The sequence below is a fragment of the Sinocyclocheilus rhinocerous genome, unplaced genomic scaffold (assembly GCF_001515625.1).
Source record: "Sinocyclocheilus rhinocerous isolate Xijiao unplaced genomic scaffold, SAMN03320098_v1.1 scaffold24, whole genome shotgun sequence".
NCBI classification, from domain to species: Eukaryota; Metazoa; Chordata; class Actinopteri; order Cypriniformes; family Cyprinidae; genus Sinocyclocheilus; species Sinocyclocheilus rhinocerous.
In genome coordinates, this window is record NW_015647124.1 from 2,181,271 (window position 1) to 2,204,957 (window position 23,687).

The 23,687-nt window shown below is 40.2% G+C and overlaps 1 protein-coding gene across 2 annotated transcripts in view; it reads left to right on the forward strand.

Moving 5' to 3' along the window:
- taok2b (TAO kinase 2b) overlaps window positions 1–22,886 on the forward strand; it is a 28,232-nt gene extending 5,346 nt beyond the window's left edge. The window contains exons 2-19 of one of the 2 annotated variants that reach the window (XM_016513360.1): window positions 2,662–2,802; window positions 2,909–2,980; window positions 3,806–3,907; window positions 4,129–4,174; window positions 4,315–4,411; window positions 5,847–5,960; window positions 6,137–6,228; window positions 6,421–6,514; window positions 9,545–9,626; window positions 9,721–9,888; window positions 11,318–11,524; window positions 12,454–12,813; window positions 12,896–13,024; window positions 13,102–13,305; window positions 14,735–14,974; window positions 19,654–19,866; window positions 20,067–20,249; window positions 21,900–22,886. In XM_016513360.1, coding sequence (XP_016368846.1) covers window positions 2,671–2,802; window positions 2,909–2,980; window positions 3,806–3,907; window positions 4,129–4,174; window positions 4,315–4,411; window positions 5,847–5,960; window positions 6,137–6,228; window positions 6,421–6,514; window positions 9,545–9,626; window positions 9,721–9,888; window positions 11,318–11,524; window positions 12,454–12,813; window positions 12,896–13,024; window positions 13,102–13,305; window positions 14,735–14,974; window positions 19,654–19,866; window positions 20,067–20,249; window positions 21,900–22,727 — 3,363 coding nt within the window. In that variant the 5' untranslated portion in view covers window positions 2,662–2,670 and the 3' untranslated portion in view covers window positions 22,728–22,886. Of the gene's footprint in view, window positions 1–2,661; window positions 2,803–2,908; window positions 2,981–3,805; window positions 3,908–4,128; window positions 4,175–4,314; window positions 4,412–5,846; window positions 5,961–6,136; window positions 6,229–6,420; window positions 6,515–9,544; window positions 9,627–9,720; window positions 9,889–11,317; window positions 11,525–12,453; window positions 12,814–12,895; window positions 13,025–13,101; window positions 13,306–14,734; window positions 19,240–19,653; window positions 19,867–20,066; window positions 20,250–21,899 lie in introns of those variants that run through there. The other variant, XM_016513359.1, reaches the window with a different exon arrangement.
- Window positions 22,887–23,687: the final 801 nt, after the last annotated feature.

The window sequence follows — 23,687 nt, forward strand, 5'->3', positions numbered from 1 at the left end:
TTCCCACCGGTTAATCGACATGTGACAACACCGATAATACCGGTTTCACTGTGGGGGCAGGGGCGTTTCCTCACTTTCCTTCGCTTTTAAATAGCTTGCAAAAGCGGCGTGCACATTTTACTTTCACTTTCAAATAGAGGCAATTCGGCGTAAAGCAATTGTTCGTTTTTAGTTCGTTTGAATTTTTCCTCGCTTTCCTTTGCTTTTAAATAGCTTAAAAGCACCGTTCATTTTACTTTCACTTTCAAATTAGCGGCAATTCGGCGTCAATTGCTTGAATGCAACAACAAAATACAACGTTAAACTCACTTTAGCCTATATATAAAACAAAGAACTTTTATTAACAAAACAAATAAAAATACACCATGCTATAGGGCAGGCTATGCCTAATATAAAATAACAAATAACTTGCATAAAGTTTAAATAGGTAACCTATACAAAACTGGAAATAGGCCCTAAGTAAACATGTATAATATATAGCCAAATAAATAAGAAATGTAGAAAGTTTATTATCAAAACGAATAAGAAAGCTTGGAGGCACGGCATACACCTTGATGTCAAATAAAATAAATAAATGACACAAAGTTTAAATAAAGTAAAAATCAGCAAACACTGTGGAACCAATTAAATAAGAAACGAATGTTTAAAAAAACTTCCAAAATCACCTTAGATAAGCAGCAAAAGTCAACAGGCTTTTTCAAAATCCAAAATACTGCCAAACAGGCGCTTTTGCATTTCGTTTAGAAACTAAATCATCCGCGATCGTCTTGTCTGTCTCACCTCACTCTTCTTGTCAGTCAGCACGACTCACTCTCCTCACTGGATAAATGAAATCTGATCTGTGATGCGACTGTCGTTCGGCATGCTCATCTGCGATCGTCTTGTCTGTCTCACCTCACCTCACTCTTCTTCAGTCAGCTCGACACACTCTCCTCACTGGAGAAATTAAATCTGATCTGTGATGCAACTGTTGTTCAGCACGCTGCATTGAGCAGCCGCGTTCAGTTTTTAATTGTAGTGTCTGTTCTTTTACTGAACTAAATGATTTTTATTACTATAAAAAAAATCTAAACGACGGTGGGGGTCGGTGCCGCGGTGGGCAAGTGACGTAACCGGTGTTGCGACTTAACAACGGTATCACCGTCAGCACCGTCTTATCGCGGCAAGTCTACTGTCAACTGTTTCATGACATTAATTCAAAAATACAAAACAAGTCTGACCTTACTAACAGGTTAAGTAATAATATAATAAATATGTAATATGTAATTTTCCAGTTAAGTTGAGTTCATAGACATTGAATGGCTTTTCTAAGATAAATGCAGCATTTACTTGACATTGTTTATTGTTTCCTGTGATTTAGTGAGATGTATTCATTAGGGCTGTGCGATTAATCGAAATCGTCAAAAAACCGCGATTTGAGCGTGTGCGGTTTCAAAATCGCTTTATAGCACGATTTTCCGCGCCCCCGACCTCCCGCAGTATGCTATCCAAACCAATCAGAATGCAGCGCGCCTAAATGGAGCACGAGAACAGAACAGACCGGGCGGGCATACAAACGTAATGCCAGGTTCACACACTCCATCTGTGGTGCGTATTTTTTCTGCTCCCATGTTAACGGATCAGAGCGTTCACACTGCACGTGATTGCAGTCCGGCAGTGCGCTCCAGGAACGGTGCGTCTGCAGCAGTCATGCTGCAATCGTTTCCGCACGGAGTCTATTTCTGCTGTGCGTCACGTGCTGAAAGTGACAAGTGATTCGCGGTAAAAAATAACATGGATTGGCACGGAAATTTTGTAATTACACCATAAATGCATATAATTAAAGTCTACTGTTTCACAGTCAACACATGGGTTTTTGGCTAGATTTAAAACAAGGAAAAGTGCACTTTTAGATAAACAAGGCAATAATAGATGGCACTCGTGGTGGTAGTTAAACAGAGTTATATTTATTGAGTTTAAACGTGAATATGTCTATGAAAGATTGTATTACTGTACTGTGATAAAAGAGAATCACAATGCTGAAAAAGCATGTTCAGAAACAACGTTTGGATTTGAATTGGATTTTTAAATCAAGATTAAAATCGAAATCGCAAAATTGATCAAAGAAATTGCGATAGGGTTTTTTTGTCCATATCGCACAGCCCTAGTATTCATGCATCAACAGAAAACACCATACATTAAAGGACTGATTTAAGAATTGATATGTTCTTCAGTAATAAGATCGATTGAAAAAATAAAACATAATAATCGATGGTCGACCCAGCCCTACTAGTTAAAGGTCTTGGGTAACGTCACAATGTATGCAAATTACAGAGCAGTCGAATGGGTTCCTAGCTTTGATTAATTTTGATCAGATGCCCATTCTGGTCCATATTTGGCCACTTTTGATAGACAAATGTTTCTATCATTGGTTGTTGGAATTATTTATTAATGATTTGTTGAAGAAATATAGGACTCGCCCTTTTGAATCAGCATTTCTGCTCGCATGAAGTGTTCAGCTGTATCCTAGATTTTTGAGTTGTTTGCTGTATCTAAGGTTCATGCTTTACAGTTGATTCGTCCCGTTTAGTTTCTCCTAATGGTTGTGTTTTAGGGTGTTCACTCCATTCCTGTTTCCTCTGATGTTAATGTGCAAACTCTCTTTTGTTTGCGTGTGTGAAGGCGCTGGCTATGCCGTCGAGTGCGCGGGCTGGGAGTCTCAAGGACCCAGAGGTGGCGGAACTTTTTTACAAGGAGGATCCTGAGAAGCTCTTCACAGACCTGCGGGAGATCGGCCATGGCAGCTTCGGAGCCGTCTACTTTGTAAGTGGCCATTAGGACATTCAGAGCTATAGCACAGCTCAGTGAACAGTGAATTATCTGTGCCTCTGTTTTCCACTCCTCACATGTATTTGCACGCTTCTTATAGGCCCATGACATCCGCACCAATGAGGTGGTGGCCATCAAGAAGATGTCCTACAGTGGCAAGCAGTCTAATGAGGTGAACACAATCACACAAACAAGAAGTGTTCCTACATCTTTGGTTAAACAAAGCAATGTGTCTCTGCTGGAATTTAGTCTGCAAGAAATCTCGGACATCGTGCAGGTGGCTTTATGTAAGATGATGGCTCTGTTCCAAAACCTATTGAGCTGCCTACCTGGAAAGCATTTTTAGGCATCATGGGCAGACGTCTGACACAAAGGATGTTTGAAAGTGTTGGCAGAATATTATGCTGCCTGCAGTTTTGATGCAAACGCTTTTTAAAGTATACTCTAGTATGCATGTTCACTCAAACTAGGGCTACACAATTTGGGGAAAATTTCAACGAAAACTTTAAATTCACTGAAAAAAGGGCACTCTATTGTGAGTTGAGTTATTGCCTATATAGAGCATTTCATATAGCTTTCTTATGAGGTTATAGTTAGGATGCTGCCTGTGTAGGCACTAGATAGGAAAGCAGCTCACTGTGTTTTGTAACAGAGTTCATATGCGGTCACAGAATACTGTTACCGGCATGTTACCAAGTTCTGTTCTTTGTGAGCCCCAGCATTGTATTCAAATTATGCAAATCACGCTGCGTCTCTCTGGCTAAAATAGACGGTTGTGCCATTTAAATGGTGGAAACTACTCCCTTCACTGTGCCGCAGAACACTTGAACACCTCACGCCTCATTTGCAATCTCACCACAATACATTTGAAAGAAACTTCTGGTTATGTTTCCCACACTCGCATAGATCAGAAATGCAGCATTTGAACCGAAGGGGCGCAGAAGCCGATGCTGAATAGTCCCTTGATTGTTTCATTGTTCTCTCGTTCCTGCTGTAGAAATGGCAGGATATCGTCAAAGAGGTTAAGTTCCTTCAAAAGCTGCGGCACCCCAACACGGTGGAGTACAGAGGCTGCTACCTGCGCGAACACACAGCATGGGTGAGTGTTTCTGTGTGTGGGAGGGAGGCTGAACTCTTTTCAAAAGCCTCGTTCAGGGAAGAGAATGTACTGACCCGCTAACATTGTTTCCATTTGCTACAATAGCAGCCCTACATGCACCACTTGTCGCTTGCTAACAGCAATTATACCTTTTCTTTATCTGCACCTTTCTCTTTTTTGTGTCTGCCACTCATTGATCTTCCTGTCCTACTTTTCTTTAGCTGGTGATGGAATACTGTTTGGGCTCGGCCTCAGATCTGCTGGAAGGTGAGTGAGTTGTTTCAGGGAGCATGTGGATGTTTAGAGCTGTTCGGTCAGATGCAGAAGTGTAAAATGATGCAGTTGTTTGCTAGGAGTTTGCAGAAACAAAAAACAGGATCCCACTGTTTTCTTCCCCTTTCCCTCAGTGCACAAGAAACCATTACAGGAAGTGGAGATTGCAGCAATTACCCATGGTGCATTACAGGGCTTGGTGTACCTCCACTCGCACAACATGATTCACAGGTACAGAGCAGCTCAATTCTTGGTTCTAAAAAAAGCATCGGGCAAATTAGGAGTGTGCAATACATATTGTCTACAATAATATCGTATTTCTCGTTTTAATGATGTGGAAGTTGACATTAATCGAGCAAGCAATATATCATACAAGCATGCTTTTTTTTTTTTTTACCAAATGTCAGCATGATTCCAAATGTGATATTGATTGAGAACAGTTCTGAAAACAAGAAGTTAATATTGAGATTTACATTTAGACAATATTGTAAATTTTTACTTAATTTCAGTGAAATAGTTCCAAACAAAGTCGCAACAGAACCGAATAAAACACAGATGTGTTTTGTTACTGAATGAATCTGTCTTTTTGAACAAATCAATGATTCAATGAGTCACTCAAAACTCACCCTGCGTTCCATTCGGAAGGGCTTATCCCTATGCCCTAATCCCTTCAAAGGGTTTACCATCCGGAGTGAGAGCTTCGAAGGGTTGAAGGGTGTAGGGGACCAAACAACTGTTTCTTGAAGTGCCCTTCTGCGTCATCATCACGTGCCCACATGGAGACGCCGTCATCATGCAAAGAATCTGTGCAAAGGATGATGGGAGCCCGAAGTGTCCATCAGTTGTGCCCTTCAAAATCCTTCATTCCGAAGGGCCTTTTGAAGTGGCCAGTTTTGAGCACTTCGGTTTGGAACGACCCTTCAATATGGCGGCCATGATTGTTTTCACTCCGAAGTGCCCTTCGGAGGGCGATATATCCCGTTTGGAATGCACCATCAGTCACTTGCTTTTTTTCTGAATGAATCAGCCTTTTGAAGAATTGGTTGAATTAATGATTCAGTGACTCACTGATGAAGGCAGTGACTTGCCGCCACCTACTGGTGGCTTAGTTTCATATAAAAAAAATCGGTACATATTTCAATATGCAAAATATTATTTTTAAAACGTTAATCTCATAGCGTAATGTATGCTGTTGTAAGTTTTGTGTAAATGCATCTAAATGCTGCTTTAAATGCAGCTTTTTTGCCACTTCTGTGGCAAAGTCATCCCATAACGCACATCCCTACACTCTTAAAGATTAAGACTCTTAATCTGCATTGATGGTGCCATAAAGAACCTTTTGCCATGAAGGCTCTTTCCATTCCACAAAAGGTTTTAAAAGTGGAAAAAGGTTCTTCAGATTATTAAAATGTCCTTCACACTAAGAAGAAATGGTTCTTTTAAGGATCTGTTTACTGAAGGGTTTTTTTGCCAGTCCAAAATGGTTTTTCTATGGCATCTCTGTGAAAGCCCCCCTTATGGAATCTTTATTTTTAAGAGTGTAACACAAATACATTCTGATTAATGGCCTATATGAATTAGTGTTGAGATTTTGTGGGTACTTTTTGCTGTCCCCTTCAGTTACAACATTAAAGATTCAAAGAAAATATGTTTCTTCCTTTTATAGGGATGTGAAAGCAGGTAACATCTTACTGACAGAGCCTGGCCAGGTCAAACTGGGAGACTTTGGTTCCGCCTCCATTGTTGCTCCAGCCAACTCCTTTGTGGGCACACCTTACTGGTACAAAAACACTTCCCATTCATTACAACAACATATTTGCCAGAAGTATACTCGTATGCTTTCATTTAATTTTACATGGTTTTTAAATGGTTTACTCACACTTAAGATCAGTCTAATGACATGATCTGGGCGGTTACTGTTAGGAAAGTTATGACTGAGTTGTGCTCTGTTTCCAGGATGGCTCCAGAGGTAATCCTCGCCATGGATGAAGGGCAGTATGATGGGAAGGTTGACGTGTGGTCACTCGGCATCACCTGCATAGAGCTTGGTGAGTCATCTCGGATGTACAAGAGCCTGTTGAAAGTGAACACCCAGTACATAGTGTGAAAATACACCTTTTTTTAGTGTTTGTGGCTTGTTGTTCATTACCAGACAATAATATTAAATTGTTTGCAGTAATATGCTTACAATGGAAGCCTTGCAGCTAACTGCTTGCTTGTTTCCTTTTCCTTGATTGTAGCGGAGAGAAAGCCTCCCTTGTTTAATATGAATGCTATGAGTGCCTTATACCACATCGCCCAGAACGAGAGCCCAGTCCTGCAGTCCAATCACTGGTAGGGAACCAGAGAAGCTTCATCCACAGTCAAAAATCTTTTGCTTTTTACCGTGTTTCCAAGGCAGCGCTGTATTGATATTCCTCAGACATTTTGATTAGTGATTGCAGAAATTTAAACTTCAAGGCTTAAAACCATTTTCTATATGCTGTTAAAATTCTTATAAAAAGCTATTTTAATACAGAAATAGTGTTATCTGTATATAATATAATATTGCATATGTAGCCTTGAAATATGTCTTAATTTAATAAATAAATATTACTAAGTAATTAGATTTAGTAATATTTATTTTTGTTACTAAAACTAGGGGTGGTGATATGACCAAGATATTATATCATGATATGAGTAAATCTATTTCACAATAACAATATCACAGTAATTATTTTTGGTGGAAATAAGGTGGTCATGGCGCCACAATTTAAGAGGATGTTGACGTTTCATAATCCTCAATAACAATCAATTCCGTTGGGCACCAAAACCCGGTGCGGTACCTATGTAACTGGTATGTACTAGAACCGAATCAGAACGCAGATTTCGGTGCCACTTAAATGCCTGAGAGATCGATTGAAATGTTTGTCCTGGTTCTCCGAGAAGAATGGGCTATAGTGATTAGCTCCATAAACTGTACACAAATTCGTGATCGCCTCAGAGTCAGTCCCCTTTAAATTTCATATGAAAACGACGGCAGACTTCGTCTCCTCCCCGTCTTTCAGCGTGCACTTAAGAAAGGAGATTTGCATAGATTGATAAAAAAGCTGCTTATACTCACTTCTTCTGTAGGTGAAGCTGGATCACGAATGATTCGCACGAACATAGACCCATTTAGGCAGATCGGGATCAGCGCATTCCCTTCAAAATGAAAGTAACGTTAATCCTCTGGATCTTCAGCGGCTCAGATGTCGGGAGTAAATGACGACTGCTATATTCATTATTACATCCAACAACAAAACACCTCAATCGCTTAATCGGAGACGTTCTTGTCTTCCCCTGCATCGGAGTCGACACAATGGTGGACAGCTCTCAGCTCACTCAGGGCGGGTCTAAGGTAAGACGTATGCATACTTCATGAGAAAACAGAATGCCAATAACAAAGAAACTACATTTTAACACTATCAACCACAAATAATATTACCATATAGTCTAGGCATAATAAAAGTACAATTACTATACTGTGCACTTACTCAGTATGATTTTCCAGCGAACTCAAAACTGAACGACACGTGTGCCTTTCTTGTGCAATTATGCGAGTGATGCAGCCACAGTCCTAAACTAAAATTTAAACAGTTGTTAGCAATTACCAGAAGATGCATAGCTGATAAATAAATTGCATCACTGATAAGAAAGGACGCGCGTATATGTCTGTCGATGCATCACTTATTTACAGCTTACTTGATACGTTTACACATCAGACGATCGCGAATACCAATGACCGAGAATAAAACATTCAACATATTAAAAATGGTTTTCACATTACTTTTATATCGTTGCTGTCTATTTTATAGAACATAAAAAAAACTTCCTGGCGTTGTGAGACATATATGCAGTGAATGAATCTTCATAATGTTTCACTTGATTGTACATTTAGTCAGGAATCATGGTTTGGAAAAAGTAACTAGTAAAATATGTACAAGTTATGTCACAGTAACACAATAGCAACTAATGCAAGTAGGCAAATAAAAAAAGACTTACTATATCCTCCACTGAATATCACGCCGGCGCGTTCTTCTGAGGAAAATCCAAAGCTTATTTCTCTCAGCGCGTCTTCTTCCAGAAGCGAAGTAGCCGAGATGAACTTGAGGGAAAGTCTGGCTGCTTTGTTTGCTGTGATGTGGGCGTTTACATGCGCGCGTCTCACGTGGAGGATTGTAATAACAAAAGTGCGATCGGCGCGTGGGCGTGGTCACATTAGCGATAATGAGGGCGACGGCCAAGACTTGACATCGCGTTGGTTTCATACTGATTACTTTGTCACATAATATTTGTTTTCGTCATGACTTACTTCGTTTAAAGTAGACATGTTAAGCTTTCTATAGATATATCTGTCATGTGTGTGTGTCAAATATTCGCTGAGTTTCAGTTCATTTTAGTGACGCGTTTCAAACAGATATGCGCGGAGAATGAGACGGCTAAAAGCACACCCTGTTTATTTTCTTTATTTTGCAAAAGCACAATGTTTTGTTGATATTGTGAGTGTACACAAATAAAAGTAGACCCTTTACAGATTTAAATGCTGTATTACTCTTATATGTACGGTCAAGTATAAAGGAGCATTTTAGTTCTTTTCGCTGTCATCATTCAAATCTGCAAAAAGTTCCGCTGGCGGAACTGTCGACCCCAGGAGGTTAATGATGCAGACAGCAGCATGTATATTAGGCTGCTGTCACTTTAAGACAGAATGCACAGATCCATTATACTGATATACTGTATGTCTGAACTGTTTACATTCACTTAAGACATAAACGAATGTTCAGAAATTGATAGTAAGTTGTAATGTAAAACATACTTTAATATACCAATATACAACATGCTCGTTCTGTTTACAGCTTTAAAAAAATAGTTTTGTACAGTTTGCACACAGAAAATTGTCTGTCAAAACAGAGTGTGAGTCCCATATTGACAGCTCTTTTGCGTCTCATTGTGCTTGAACGGTTTAAACTCGCTTCAAAGATTTAATTTAGGCTTAAAAATGTGAGCAAAGGATAAACATTTATGATGACGCAACACTAAAATCTCATGTGAGTGTAATTGCGATTAGATAATCCAAAATTGATGTCAGTTGTCAAATTTCTGCCAGTTTATCGTGTCTACTGGTCTATCGTCCACCCCTAAATGGAACAAATAAAAGCAATAGAACAAATTATTATATATATTATGCATTTGCATTTGATCGTTCACATGCATGATTCGACTTGGTGCCTGAGTACTCTATCTAAAGCTTTTACATTATTCACTCTGTGTCCAGTTGACCTAAAAAGATGCTGCCTTTTGATTTGCACTACTCACTAATTTTCATGTTTTGTTTCCTCTCAGGTCGGATTATTTCCGTAACTTTGTAGACTCTTGTCTGCAGAAGATCGCCCAGGACAGACCTACCTCTGATGTGCTGCTTAAAGTAAAAGTCTTTTGAGGAGCATTAAGACTTTTTAAACATGATGTTGTTCAGTCATTCCAGTTTTGAAATAAACCTCTCCGCTTTATTTCTCCAGCATCACTTCCTGTGCCGTGAGCGTCCGGTGACAGCGGTGATGGATCTGATAGCACGCACTAAAGACGCCGTGAGGGAGTTAGATAACCTGCAATACCGAAAGATGAAGAAGATCCTCTTCCAGGAAACGCATAATGGCCCGGCCACCGAGGGAACAGAGGAGGAAGAGGTGGGATGACCTTTCAACTTGTCTTTTGTCAAATTAAAAAAAAAAGGAAGATTGATTTTCAGGATCACATACCTTTGAAAGAGGTATGCATGATCAGTTCATTTGTTTACACCGCAGTAGAACAGCTATATTTGGAAATATCAAATGTGTTAGTTGGTCAGTACAATAAATAAATCTGCCGTCCTCTTATGTGGCACCAGAGAAGAATGCGTTTTAACAATAGACATAAACAATTTAGGGTTTGGTCAATAGTTGTGTCTATTGACTGTCTTTACAGACATTTGTCAGCTCATGTTTCAAACGTTTGGAGTTGGAGTCTTTGTTCTTTTGCTCTGTTCTGACCTTGGCTGTGCTTGAGTGATTTGTTGTCGTTGTGGCAAATTGACACTTTGATTTAGCTAGCCTTAAAGTCAATATGAACTTAAGAATGACCTTATTTGCTTTCAGTGCCCGCTATTGTAAAGAGGTTTTTCTTTGTAGTGTTTCTTTCCAATGTAATAACTTGTTTTGCCTCTGAAATGGCTTTTCTTTCTTTTTTCTTTTCATGTTTTTCTATCTTTACCCTTGAACTCTTGTTATGGAGGCCACTTCGCAATTCAGACAATCAATGGATAAAACGGTTCCGCTTACTTTATTAAAAAAACAAACAACAAAAAAATATTTTTCCCACTGAAATCTGTCAATATATGGATGTAAAATGTGTTATGAACACATTAGAGGTGTGAAGGGTCACGATTTGATTACAATTCGATGCACCACAATGCATTTTCTTTAATTATTTTATTTATAATGTATGAATTCTTTTTCTTTCAGCTTTTTACATTTACTAGCTGTGACGACCTGTTTTTTTTATAATTGTTATTAAAAATAAGAACAAAGATGCAAATAACAAACAATAGGTCAAATACAACAGTGCCATAACATTTTTCAGATCTTTTTCTGTAAAATTTAATGAGATGCACTTCAAGAACAAAATTCGCTGTTTGAATTAATTTATTGAAGCTAATAATGTTATTCAGTCAAGATCAAAATAGTCTTTTGATGTTTGATTAACAATACAGACTGCAGCAGGTTTATTAGGCTGCAGTCACTTTAAGACCTAATGCACTAATACAAGATGATAATAGACATTTGATTTTTTTTCCCCCCAACTGTTTATTTTGCAGATTGTTCACATTAGCATTGCAAAACAATTATATTCTAGAACACACTTTTACAATTGATAAATAGCCTCATATGAGCTAACATGGATCAAAGGCCAAAAGTTATGCGAGTTCTCGGATCTAAATAGGATCAATCATGGTTACATGATTGTTGCAAAGTTTGCATGATTGTTTCCAGCTAGTATCAAAAATGTTCAAAAGTTGGGCGATCAGTCTCCTGCTGGAACTGTAATTTCTGTTTTTAAACGCAGTCTTGTGTCTTGCAGGATGTAGAGCAGTACATGTTGCGGATGGGCACGGTGAACAGCATGGAGAGCTCCCATTCGCTGCCGTCTATGTCGATCAGTGCCAGCTCCCAGAGTTCTTCAGTGAACAGCCTTGCAGATGGTTCGGATGACAGCGGAGAGATGGCTATGATGCAGGAGGGCGAACATACAGTGACCTCTAACAGCTCAGTGCTGCACAAACCACTGGTACGTGTTAATGGCTTTGTTTGAGCTGCGCGTGGTGAAACGACACATCACTGCCATCAAACAAAACTTTGGAATAATTTTTTTTTTTTTTAATGTTGTTGAACATAATATTTTAGGCTCACCACGGCTCAAAAATACAATAAAAACAATATTGTAATAATACAATGAAAACAATAAAAAGTATTTAAAAAGTAAAAATACAATAAAAAAAAACAATATTGTAAAAATAAAAAAGTAATATTGTGAAATAGTATTGCAATTTAAAATAGCTGTTTTCTATTTAAATATATTTTAAAATGTAATTTATTTCTGTGATCAAAGCTGAATTTTCAGCATCATTACTCCAGTCTTCAGTGTCACATGATCCTTCAGAAATCATTCTAATATGCTGATTTGCTGCTCAAGTATTATTGCTGGTCATTTATTATTGATGGTTTTTATATCAATGTTGAAAACTATTAATATTTTCAAGAGAACCGCATTTATTTGAAATAGAAATCTTTTGTAACATTATAAATGTCGTTACTGTCACTTTTAATATCATCTTAATTTCCCCAAACATTTAAATTGTAGTGTATCATGGTTTCTACAAAATTAAGCAGAAAAAAAGCTGTTTTTAACATTTGTGATAATCAGAAATGTTTCTTGAGCAGCAACTCAGCAATTTAGAATGTGACACTGAAGACTGGAGTAATGATGCTGAAAATTCAGCTCTGATCGCAGGAATAAATTACATTTTACAATATATTCGCATAAAAAAAACTGTAATTTTAAAACTGTATGTTATTATTGTTTTTAATCAAATAATTTCATCTTTGGTGAGCATTAGAGACATCTTTAAAAGAAAAAAAAAAAACATTATTCAAAGCATAAATACACATTTATTTTTATGATTCTTCCTTCAATTGTCACTCTCTGTCCCCACACAGAACCATGATAACATCTACGACGACCCCTACCAGCCAGAGGTGGACTCCCAGCAGCAAGGCCCCTCTGGGGGTCGCCGACGCAGAGGACGGGACCACTTCGCCACCATCCGCACTGCCTCTTTGGTGACCCGTCAGATCCAGGAGCACGAGCAGGGCTCAGCGCTGAGAGAGCAGATGTCCAGATACAAACGCATGAGGAGGCAGCATCAGAAACAGCTGATGGCTCTGGAAAACAAGCTGAAGGGCGAGATGGATGAACATCAGCTAAGGCTCGACAAAGAACTGGAGACGCAGAGGAACAGCTTCAGCAGTGAAGCAGACAAGCTCAGTAAGAAGCACCAGGCCATCCTGGAGAAAGAGGTAAGAGGAGGAGACAATGCGTGATGGTTTCGGATCGCTTTTCAGATGTCTTTTCTATACTTCTCCTTCTCTTTTGCCTTAGACTAAGGGCGGTCTTACAGAAGAGAAGAAGTTTCAGCAGCATATCTTGGGCCAGCAGAAGAAGGAGTTGACCAGCCTGCTTGAGTCTCAGAAACGCCAGTACAGGCAGCGAAAAGAGCAACTTAAAGAGGTGCGTCAGTGAATGTTTAGGTAGTTTGACTGTGGCTTTGCTCAGATGTTGTGTTGAACGTTTCATCCTGTGTGCAGGAGCTCAATGAGAACCAGTCCACACCAAAGCGGGAGAAGCAAGAGTGGCTAGTTCAGCAGAAGGAGTGTCTCCAGCAGATCCAGGCTGAAGAGGAGGCGGGTTTACTACGCAGACAGAGGCAATACTACGAGGTGCAATGTCGCCAGTACAAGAGGAAGATGCTTCTAGTTCGCCACAACATGGAGCAAGACCTGCTGAGAGAGGTACAGAAGTACCAGTTGACCGATACATCAGGCAAAGTGAATAATCTGCCAATATGTGGCCATTTGAAATGATCTGCGTTATTAGTTTTCAGAACATTTGCATGGCTCTGCTGTGATACAGCTTGTGTTTCATATGACTGTTTATTTGCAGAGGACAAGTGAGGACAAACTGGTAACTCTGCTTTACATAGTCAGGCACATTGTTTTTTTCTGCAGGATTTTGTGGAAGATTTTTTTTATATATATTATTGAGAAAATCGCCTTTAAAGTTGTCCATATGAAGTTCTTAGCAATGCATATTACTAATCAAAAATTACGTTTTTATATATTTACAGTAGGACATTTACAAAATATCTTCATGGAACATGATCTTTACTTAATGTCCTAATGATTTTTGGCATAAAAGAAAAATCAATAATTTTGACCCATACAATGTATTTTTGGCTATTGCTACAAATATACCCCAGCGACTTAAAACTGGTTTTGTGGTCCAGGGTCACAAATAAGAATATTTCCTAGACTATAAATATTTCCTAGTATAAAGTACTATACTTCACACTATAGTAGTAAAATTACAAAACCTAAGTCTTAATTTCTTCACTTGTAGGAGTTATACAATCCAGCTTTTATTTTGGTGGAAAACTGCTAAATTTAATTTATATTTTTGTGTAAACAGGTTTACAAACGCTGCTCATTTCAAATCTAATGAAATGCTGTAATGCTGGAAATTATGCCAATGTAGAAGCATAACTGGCGTTCTCAAATGCACATCAACTCTGTTTTAAATCACAGCATTTTGCAATTTGATATACACTAATCTATATCAGAGTTTCAATATTTGTTTGATTGACATGCTTTGCCAAAGCAACGGTCGCAAAACTCAACATTAGAGATCTTTTATGTTATAATGTTATAAAGTGTAAAATATTTTTGGTTAATTATAAAATTGCCGGGCCAAAGTCTAGGTCAGGGGTGTCAAACTCGGGAATTGAGGGCCTGAGCCCTGCAGCGTTTTGTTCCAACCCTGCTCTAACACGCATACCATGTAGTTTTCAAATAAGCCTGAAGTACTTGATTAGTTGGATCAGGTGTGTTTAATTAGGGTTGAAGCTAAACTCTGCAGGGCTCTGGCCCTCCAGGAACTGAGTTTGACACCCCTGGTCTAGGTAATTAATGGAAAACACTGCACATATGGCCAATGTTCAACACGCCAGCAAGTATGATAATCATGGTCTGACGTAGATGCCACCTACTCACAACTGCGAATGAATGACTTCCACACCGCCAACACTTTCCAAAGGAAGCTCGTAAATAACACCATTCCAGTGAAAACCACTAATTAAATGCCTGTCCACAGTTGCCTGATGCTTTTCTAATCACCATCCTCCATCTCTGCATCCTTTCTTTCCCTGTTCTTGTCCCAACATAGGATCTGAACAAGAAACAGACTTTGAAGGACCTGGAATGCGCCATGTTGCTCCGCCATCACGAGTCGACTCAGGAGCTGGAGTTCAGGCAGCTGGCTCTGGTGCAGCGCACGCGGGCCGACCTGATCCGGACGCAGCACCAGACCGAGCTCACTAACCAGATGGAGTACAACAAACGGCGTGAGCAAGAGTTGCGGCAAAAGCACGCCGTTGAAGTCCGCCAGCAGCCCAAGAGCCTGAGAGTGAGTGGCTGTGACCTCGCGGAGAATGCTGAAGAAGGGGAGGGACCTCAGAGGGAGAATGATGAAGGGGAGGGGCTTGAATTTGAAGAGGATGAGCCTCATATGGAGGGGGAGGGGATTGTTGAAGGGGAGGGGCTTGAAATGGAAGGGGTGGGGCTCAAGGAACAGTTGAACGAAGAAAGTAGAGATGGGGATGAGATAGAGCCGGTAGGTGCTGTTGAAGAGACAGCTGAGCAAGAGAAGCATGAAATAGAAGTTCTTGAAGGAAATGACACTGAAGAGACATTTACTGACCAATGTGAAATGATAGACAGTGAAGGAAAAGTGGAAGATGCGGAGATATCAGCTGACAAATCCGAGGAAAGTGCAAAAGAACAAAAGTTAGATGAACAGCAACAGGTTGAGGACAAAACTGACACCGATCCCAGACAAGTAGAAGGACTTCCTTGGGATGACGGTAGCGAATCAGAGTGTGAGGAAGATGATAGGGGTGTGGCCGACGGATGTCCGTCAGAGCTAATGCACGGCCCTTCTTTTGAGCGCCGCCCTCATGAGCGTGACCTAGACGAACTCTCTGAGTTCTACTTCCCAGATACATTAGAAGAGCTGGAGCCTCCGCCCGTCTACACGCCTCCCTCCCCGTCCTCTTCTTCCCAACCTTCCCTTCACTCACTCTTTTCTCACGTGATCTGCCTCGCTCTTTCGCTCTCTGCTGCCGTGCAGCCGTCTGTCCTCACCCTCCTTTTCCTCTCCGTCTTCCTGCTTTCCCTGAGACGCTCGCCTCCGCTTCCTTCACTCGCTTCGATCCTTCTCTCCGGTGAGCTGGCCTTCCTGGCGCTCTTCTTTTCCTACCTATTCCTGCGTTCCTGCTGCTCACTCTCGTTTTCCACGTACCTTTCGCTAACATATTGGGGCTCAGGCCTGTTCAGTCTGGGTTTGTCTTTAAGCTTGGGACTCTATTACGTCCCGTTAGCCTTGATCTCAGCATCTTTTCTCAGCTCGCCTTCGCTTTTCCTCACCCTCTACCTTGTGGTGGTCCTGGTTGTACGTCCGGCCAGGGTTTTCCTCCAAAACACCCCACGCAAACTCAGTCGCCTCTGGATGCGAGTTCTCTTCCGCCTGCCGAAGCCGCTTTTCACCGTGTGCCAGTCTCTTCTTGGCGGCCTGACCGAGCGCAGCCTCTACGATATGTTTCCTAAAGCCGGACGCAACTGGGGCGGGCGGCAGTCCAGAATCCCTGTGCCTTTAAAAAGCCTTCGTGCAGAGTATCAGGCCAAAAGCAAGTCCTCGGTTTTGTTCGCACGGTGCCTGCTTTTGGGCCGGCGGTTTGTGCACCGACCTCTCGGCACTCTGACGGACCTTGCGAACTCCGTAGTGCTGCGTTTAGCCAAGTGTTTGCTGAAGGAGCTGCCGCAGAATTACCTGAAACGGCTGCAGGCCTTCGGGTTGCTGCGCAGAGAGAGACCCAGCAAACTGCCAGTTCTCCTGCCTAGACCCGTGAGGGAACAGAAGCGGAGGATGAGGGAGAGGAGAGAGAAGGAGAGGAGGAGAGAGAGGATGTACAGGGAAGAGGGGAGGTGGGAGAGTGTGTTGAGGAGAACCCCTTCAGGGAGGAGTTTGAAAGGAAAGATGGTGCCTTGGAGATAGATTGAGACGGAGGAAGGGAGGTATGCGAGCATGAACATGCCATTCATCCCATCCATATTTCTTTGTGTTTCTCTCTGTTCTTCCGGCTGATTTATTTTAGCCCGTTTGCTCACATGCACTACTTTATGTGCCTGTTTTTACAGGGAAGTACTCAGTTAAAGAGAGAGTTCACACAAAATGAATCACATTTCACCCGCAGACCGTTTCACAAATATAAGACCTGTGGTTAATCTTCGAAACACAAATGAATTAATGGAACCTGAGAGGTTTCAGTCTCTCCATTTAAAAAGAAAAAAGAAAGCATGTCCATCATCCTTTAGATGATAGACAGATTTGATGGACAGCTTTAATTTAGGCTTTTATTCACATATACACACACATACATAAAGCGAATCAAACATAGAACCTCATTGGTTCTCTTGCTTCACATTTGTGTTTGTGTGTATTTGATATGCCCTATGTATACGTGTCGATTATTTTGCCTAAATTAAATCTGCTTATCATATAAAGCGATCATATCTCTTCACGAGACTTGAATTAAACAGCTTGATTCATACGGATTCGTTTTACAATGCCTTTATGAACTTTTTTTTGTTCTTCTAAGTTTTGGTTACCAGGACTTTCAATGAAGGGACAGAAATCTCTCAGGTTTCATTTAAAAATATCAGATTGTGTTTCGAAGATTAACCCCAAAGCCTTATGTGTTTTGAACGACCTGAGGGTGAAAGTAAATGACAGAATTTCTATTTTTAGGTGAACTGTTCCTTTAAGATTGATGTACGGTTTTATTTCAACTCCCTCATTCACTGTCAGCACAGGTGAATGGAAAGCTTCAGTCGATTATTGTGCTTTTTGTAAAAGTTTCTGTTTTTGAAAAAAAAAAATTCTTTTTACTCAAGTTATTTTATTCTCAAATAGCAAGAGCTATATGTGTTATGGTGATTGTTGAAGCCATGTCTGTGCAATCCTGATTTAGTTTTTATTTTGATTTGAAGGGAGTCTTAATTTCAACAATGAAATTGTAATATATTCCGAAACCAAAATGGCTGTCTGTGAAAATGACCTTAGGCCTTTCAATGAAGCCATGCATGTTAAATGCTAAATTAATTCACTGTGCCTACTGTGAAAGTGGATCATAATACAATGCTTTACACTATAGATCTCCCAAAAAACAACACTACAAACGTACTCTTCCAGAAGTGCAATAGAAGTTCGTTAGATGAAGCGCCAATGGTTTTTCCTACTTCTCAAAGAATTTTTGTATTGAAATAGAAACTAGGTTGCATATTGTTGCAAAATCAGTGTTTCGTACCATTTCAAAAGCTTCAGAGCAACTAAAAGCAGCTAAAACTTTAAAAAGAAATTTAGAGAGTCCTCTCACTGGAAATTTTCGAGGCAGGACCTCATAAATGGCAATCAAATGCTTGAAATATTTAGCAAAGTAAAATCTACATCCTTGCCAATATCACTTGCAGCAGTTATATATTATATGTTAGGGTTAGTGAATCATTTTGAATAGTGTGCTGTTAGTTCACTCTACCACATAATCTGGGGTTTGTCCACCATCAGATGGATGAACAATGCTGTTAATTCAGTTTCGGCCACTTTATTGTATGTTAAATTAAATTAAACATCAATCTCATAACTTTAGGTGAAATATTTACTCCGAAATGTGGGTGACATGTTATAAATTCAGTATATGAGATATGCAGTTTTATTTAGATGAAAATATCAAAGAGGATCCTGTTGTATTATTAAAGAGATGGGAGGTTGATGTGCTTTTGTGGCACATAGAAGTTCATATACTTGAGATAGTTTAGCACCAAAAACAATTTTTACTCAACCGGTATATGAGCAAATGTCTTTTTAGACTGGTGGAGTTGGGGATATATTATATACTGGTTTTAGAAAAATATGTGTTATTGCACTAGAGGCAATGATCTGATCATATTTACCATGTAAACAAGTGTTTTGATCATATCCTTATGAAGAGAGGTCTAGCCTGTTTAGATGAAGCAATTTATTCAAGTTAGCCCTAGTTTTTCAACGTTTGCATGGCACTGTTATTTTATATTTATTAGTACTCTATTAATGCATATTAAAGGCTATAATAAGAAGCCATTATGACAATCATCTTATTGTAAAGTTGGACAGGAGTAACGTAAGAAATGAAGAGGTTGATGGTTGGATTGAATAAGAAAAGCTTGCACTGCACACAAATCATCTTTATTTGAAATGCTCTGTAAACGCTCACCAAATACTAAAAGGTCTTCATAGAAATCTTAAGATTATCAAAGGGACTTGGAAAGAGTGCATTTCAATATTAGCCATATTTGTTCCAGTTATTGGCTATTTAAGATTTTAAGTTTGTGTTATTTGTTAATTTTTTGTCTTGTTATTTAATGTTTACAAATGCTGTGCTCCCTTTAGTTTTTTTAACCAAATCACAAATGGTCTTAATTATTATTTGAGGAATGTTTGTTATTTTATGTGTTGCATTGCACCGTCTGTTTCAAGGCCATTGTGTGTGCGTTTCATCCTCATTTTGTGTGTTTGTGCATGAATGGATGTTTAAGCAAAGATTTCTGTTATACATTTCTGAAATAAATTTTCTTTATTATAATCATTGTCCTTTGGTTCATTTTATATTTTGTTATTTTAAGTCATTTTGTCAGAATTCTTCATCTCAGTTTTGTTTTTCATTCATATAGTCCTGATGCTGCTGCTTTAATTTTTTTTTTTTTTCAAGCATGTTTCTTATGAATTCTTATTACTGCTGCACCTCAAATTAGATCTTCGAGGAATTATACACTATGATTTACTTGTCTAAAATGTTTTATTAGGTAAAAATGAATAAATTTAAACTTTTCTCTAAATAAAAATACCAACATTTCTGAATTTACAAAAACTGATTTTCACACGCAACATTAAAATAAATGACATTTTGAAGTCATCTATAACTGACAGCACAATTGTCTTTCATATCCGTCTGTTTTCGAATCTTGTTACCACCCTCTTCCCTGTTCTTGTAGTCCAAAGAGCTGCAGATTAAGCGTCAGTTCCAGGACACGTGTAAGATCCAAACGCGTCAGTATAAAGCTCTGAGGAACCACCTGCTGGAAAACACCCCGAAGTCGGACCACAAGGCCGTGCTGAAGCGTCTGAAAGACGAGCAGACTCGTAAGCTGGCTATTCTGGCCGAGCAGTACGACCACTCCATCAACGACATGCTGTCCACACAGGCTGTGAGTAAGGCAAGGACACATGAATCACAATTCCCATCCCACTCTGACCAACAAAAACCCTCACTCAGACCTACACCATCAATGACATACTCTCAACACACCTACATGGTGAGGTATATCACCCTACATCTGATCCCAGCAGCCGCAGCTGAGTTCCCCTGCTTCATTGACCTTTGGCGTTTTGTGCCGTTTCTCTCCAGCTGCGATTGGACGAGACGCAGGAAGCGGAGTATCAGGTGCTGAGGATGCAGCTGCAGCAGGAGCTGGAGCTGCTCAATGCGTACCAGAGCAAAATCAAGATGCACACCGACACCCAGCACGAGAGGGAGGTGAAAGACCTGGAGCAGAGAGTGTCCATCCGCAGAGCCCTGCTGGAACAAAGGGTAAAAGCTGACTGGATCCATGGCCATGTTGGTAGACAAATGAAAACTGTGAAGCAGTGGTTCTCGACTGGTTAAGCATCAAGTTGCAACTCTAAAATGTCCTTGAATTCATTTTTGGGTTGCATGATATGTATCGGTACCGTTTAAATGATCCTGTCAGCTGATTTTAGAGATTTTTAAAAATTCATCTATATTGGTTGGTATTGAATATTTAATTGTTCATATATGTGACCCTGGACCACAAAACCAGTCATATTTTTGGAAATTGAGGTTTATACATCATCTGAAAGCTGAATAAATAAGCTTTCCATTGATGTATGGTACATTGTTAGGATAGGACAATATTTGGTCGAGATACAACTATTTGAAAATCTGGAATCTACATTTAAATGATTTTTGCCTTGATCTAACACTCCCTTAAAATTAATTAAAAAACAAAAAAAATGTAACACGGGTAAATATAATCTAATGTCAAAATATATATCAGTTATTTTATACTATACAATATAAAGGGATGTCTATATTCGCTTTTGGCATTTAAAACGATTGATTTTTTTTTTTATTTACATTTTTTCCCTAATAAAACAGTTTAGTTGTTTATGCATATTTCTTCAATTTTTACACTTAAAGTACCTTTCCTGTCATTTAACACTTGCTTAAAATTATTATTTTTAAAACATAAATTTACTAACACTGATGAATTTTATCTTTAACTTTTAAACAACACAAATAATTTAATAAGTGGTAAATGAATTAATAACTATTAATTTAGCCATTATTTTATACTGTTCATTCTAATATTGTAATGTCTATATTCACTTGTGGCATTTAAGATGATTGATTTAAGATTTCGTTTTTTTGGTTATTTGCCCAACAACATAATTATTGGCTAATTGGTAACGGCTAGAATGTTAATATTGGCGCATTCCCATTAGATTGGGTCATTTGTTGATATGTTTTAAATCCTGTTGCTTTGTTTTGAAACACTAAACAGGCTTGCTAATGGTTTCATGCTCTATACAACCAGTAATGATTGATTAATTCAATAATTCATTAAAAAAAACACATTGTGGGTGGCACAAACCATGTTTAAACAACATGCACCCATATTCAACATAGTCTGGGTTGTGTTTGTGCCAGTGATATTATGCAAGTGATGAATTTGTGCCAATTAATCTCACTTTTTTGAGAAAACTAGAAGTTAAAGTTGCAATGAAAGAGAAGTATGTGTAGGGCGGGGACTTGGTTCAATGCATCGGTTGTTGATTGGATTTTGAGATGTTGGCGTTGCACTCAACTGGAGGCAGATGAACGCAAGTTTGTAGAAACAGAGTTTAAGATGACTAAACAATTGAAGAACTCTTGTATATGCCACCAGTGAAGTCTGTTTTCACCAGAAGATCTAGTTATGACAATTTGATTAAAAATTACAAGGGTAAACGGTTTTTAAAAATGTCATTGTTCACATTAAGATCTAAAATGTGCATTTAGAAAATCAATCCGACTGCTATCCTAACTGTGCGTGATTATAAGTTGCACTGGAATCAGATTGAACATTCAATCAGAAGCAACTTTTGTGCTCACGACCCACCAGTTGAGGACCACTCTCCTAAAAGTGTAATTCTGACATCCGTGGATCTGTTTCTCCAGATCGAGGAGGATATGCTGGCCCTGCAGAACGAGCGTTCGGAGCGTATCCGGTCTCTCCTGGAGCGCCAGGCGTCCGAGATCGAGGCCTTCGACTCCGAGAGCCTCCGCCTGGGCTTCAGCAGCCTGGCTCTGACCGGCATCCCCTCCGAGGCCCATCCCAAGCAGGGCTACCCATCCTGCCAGACCCCCCGTCTGTCCAGCCATTGGAGCCACAGTGGTGCACCGCAACCCCACTCCCGCAGGGTTCCCAGCAGGGCCGAATCCTCCTCCTCGTCCCACGCCCTGGGATTAGCTCGAGACGGGCCCCTCCACCACTCCTCCCGGTCCTCGTCATCATCCTCGTCATCCTCTTCGTCCTCCCATCACAACCGCCACCACCTTCCCCAGCACTACCATCACCAGAGCACGCCGCAGCTGTACAGGGAGAGAGAGAGGGATAGAGAGAGGGAGCGGGAGAAAGAGAAGGAGTGGGGCGGAGGGAGCAGGGGGGACTTCGCGCACCCCCACGTCTTCTCCCACCACCTTCCCTCCCGCTCCTCCTCCCAGTCCCTCGCTCTCCTCCCTCCTCCTCCTCCCGCACCACCTTCCATCTCGCTGTCGCCCTCTTCCGCCCAGTCGTTATCCTCTCAAGGAGTGTACGGAGGAGGCGGAGGAGGGCTGGTGGTGCGAGGTCCCAGCCTGATGGCGTTGAGGAACAGCCCGCAGCCCCTGCGCAGAACCGCATCCGGCGGCGGTCCGGAAGGGTCTGGCGGTGGAGACGGAGTCCTCAGCCGAAGTACCTCGGTCACCTCGCACATCTCCAATGGATCCCACCTCTCCTACTCTTAAGGGAGCCGAGTAAGAGAGGTCAGGCTCGCTTTCTTTCTGTGTTTTTAACGCTAGTTGAATTCGTCCAAGCCGTTGCAATACGAGCGAGAGCACATTTTACTTGTCCTGTTGCTTTCGTTTCTCCTTGCTCGTTGTTGTTTTTTTTAATAATAAAAAAAAAGCGGGAAACTGGCTTGGAACATCACCACTGCCTTTAAGATGTCTTAAAGGGGTGCTGCGCGACTACTTTTTTGCGACGGGGAGAATTCGTACATGCACACACGACAGTACGAACACAGAATGTTTATGTCAGGCAGACTTTATGAATACATTTACGTCTATGGGAGTTGCTCCAATGCATGAGATTAATGTAGTAAATACATTTGTATTTAAATGTTATCCAGTCACATTTGAGATGTAAAGGCTCGTTAACACAAAGAACGATAACTATAAAGATGTAGTTTTAAAAGTCATTCTAAATTTAAAAGAAGAGTCCACATCACAGCTATAACAATAACAGCACAGAGGAATGATATTGTTGAAATCACTTTCAAAACAGCCAATCAGAATCCATCCTGCTTTAACGAGCGCAAGCATTTAAAGTGGCAGAAGACAAAATTGCAGCACGAGCTTATAATAAACAGAACGTTATCGTCTGTTGGTGTGGACGCTAATAGAGCTATCGATATAATAATCGTTCTTATTGTGAACGGGCCTTAAGGCTACCTTTACAAATCATTGGCTGCATCCGAAATCGCATATATCCTTGGAACATAGTAGGGCGAAAACAATATGCGAAAAGATTTGTATGTCCGAAATCACAGTATTCATGAAACGGCAGGCGAAAAGTTCCCAGATGATCTACTACTTCCCACGAGATTCTGAAGTGTGCATCTAATGGACGCTTTACTATCCCATGAGGCCCCGGAGAGGATTTATGAATGGTGACACAACTGACACTGGAAGGTCACATGACCATGC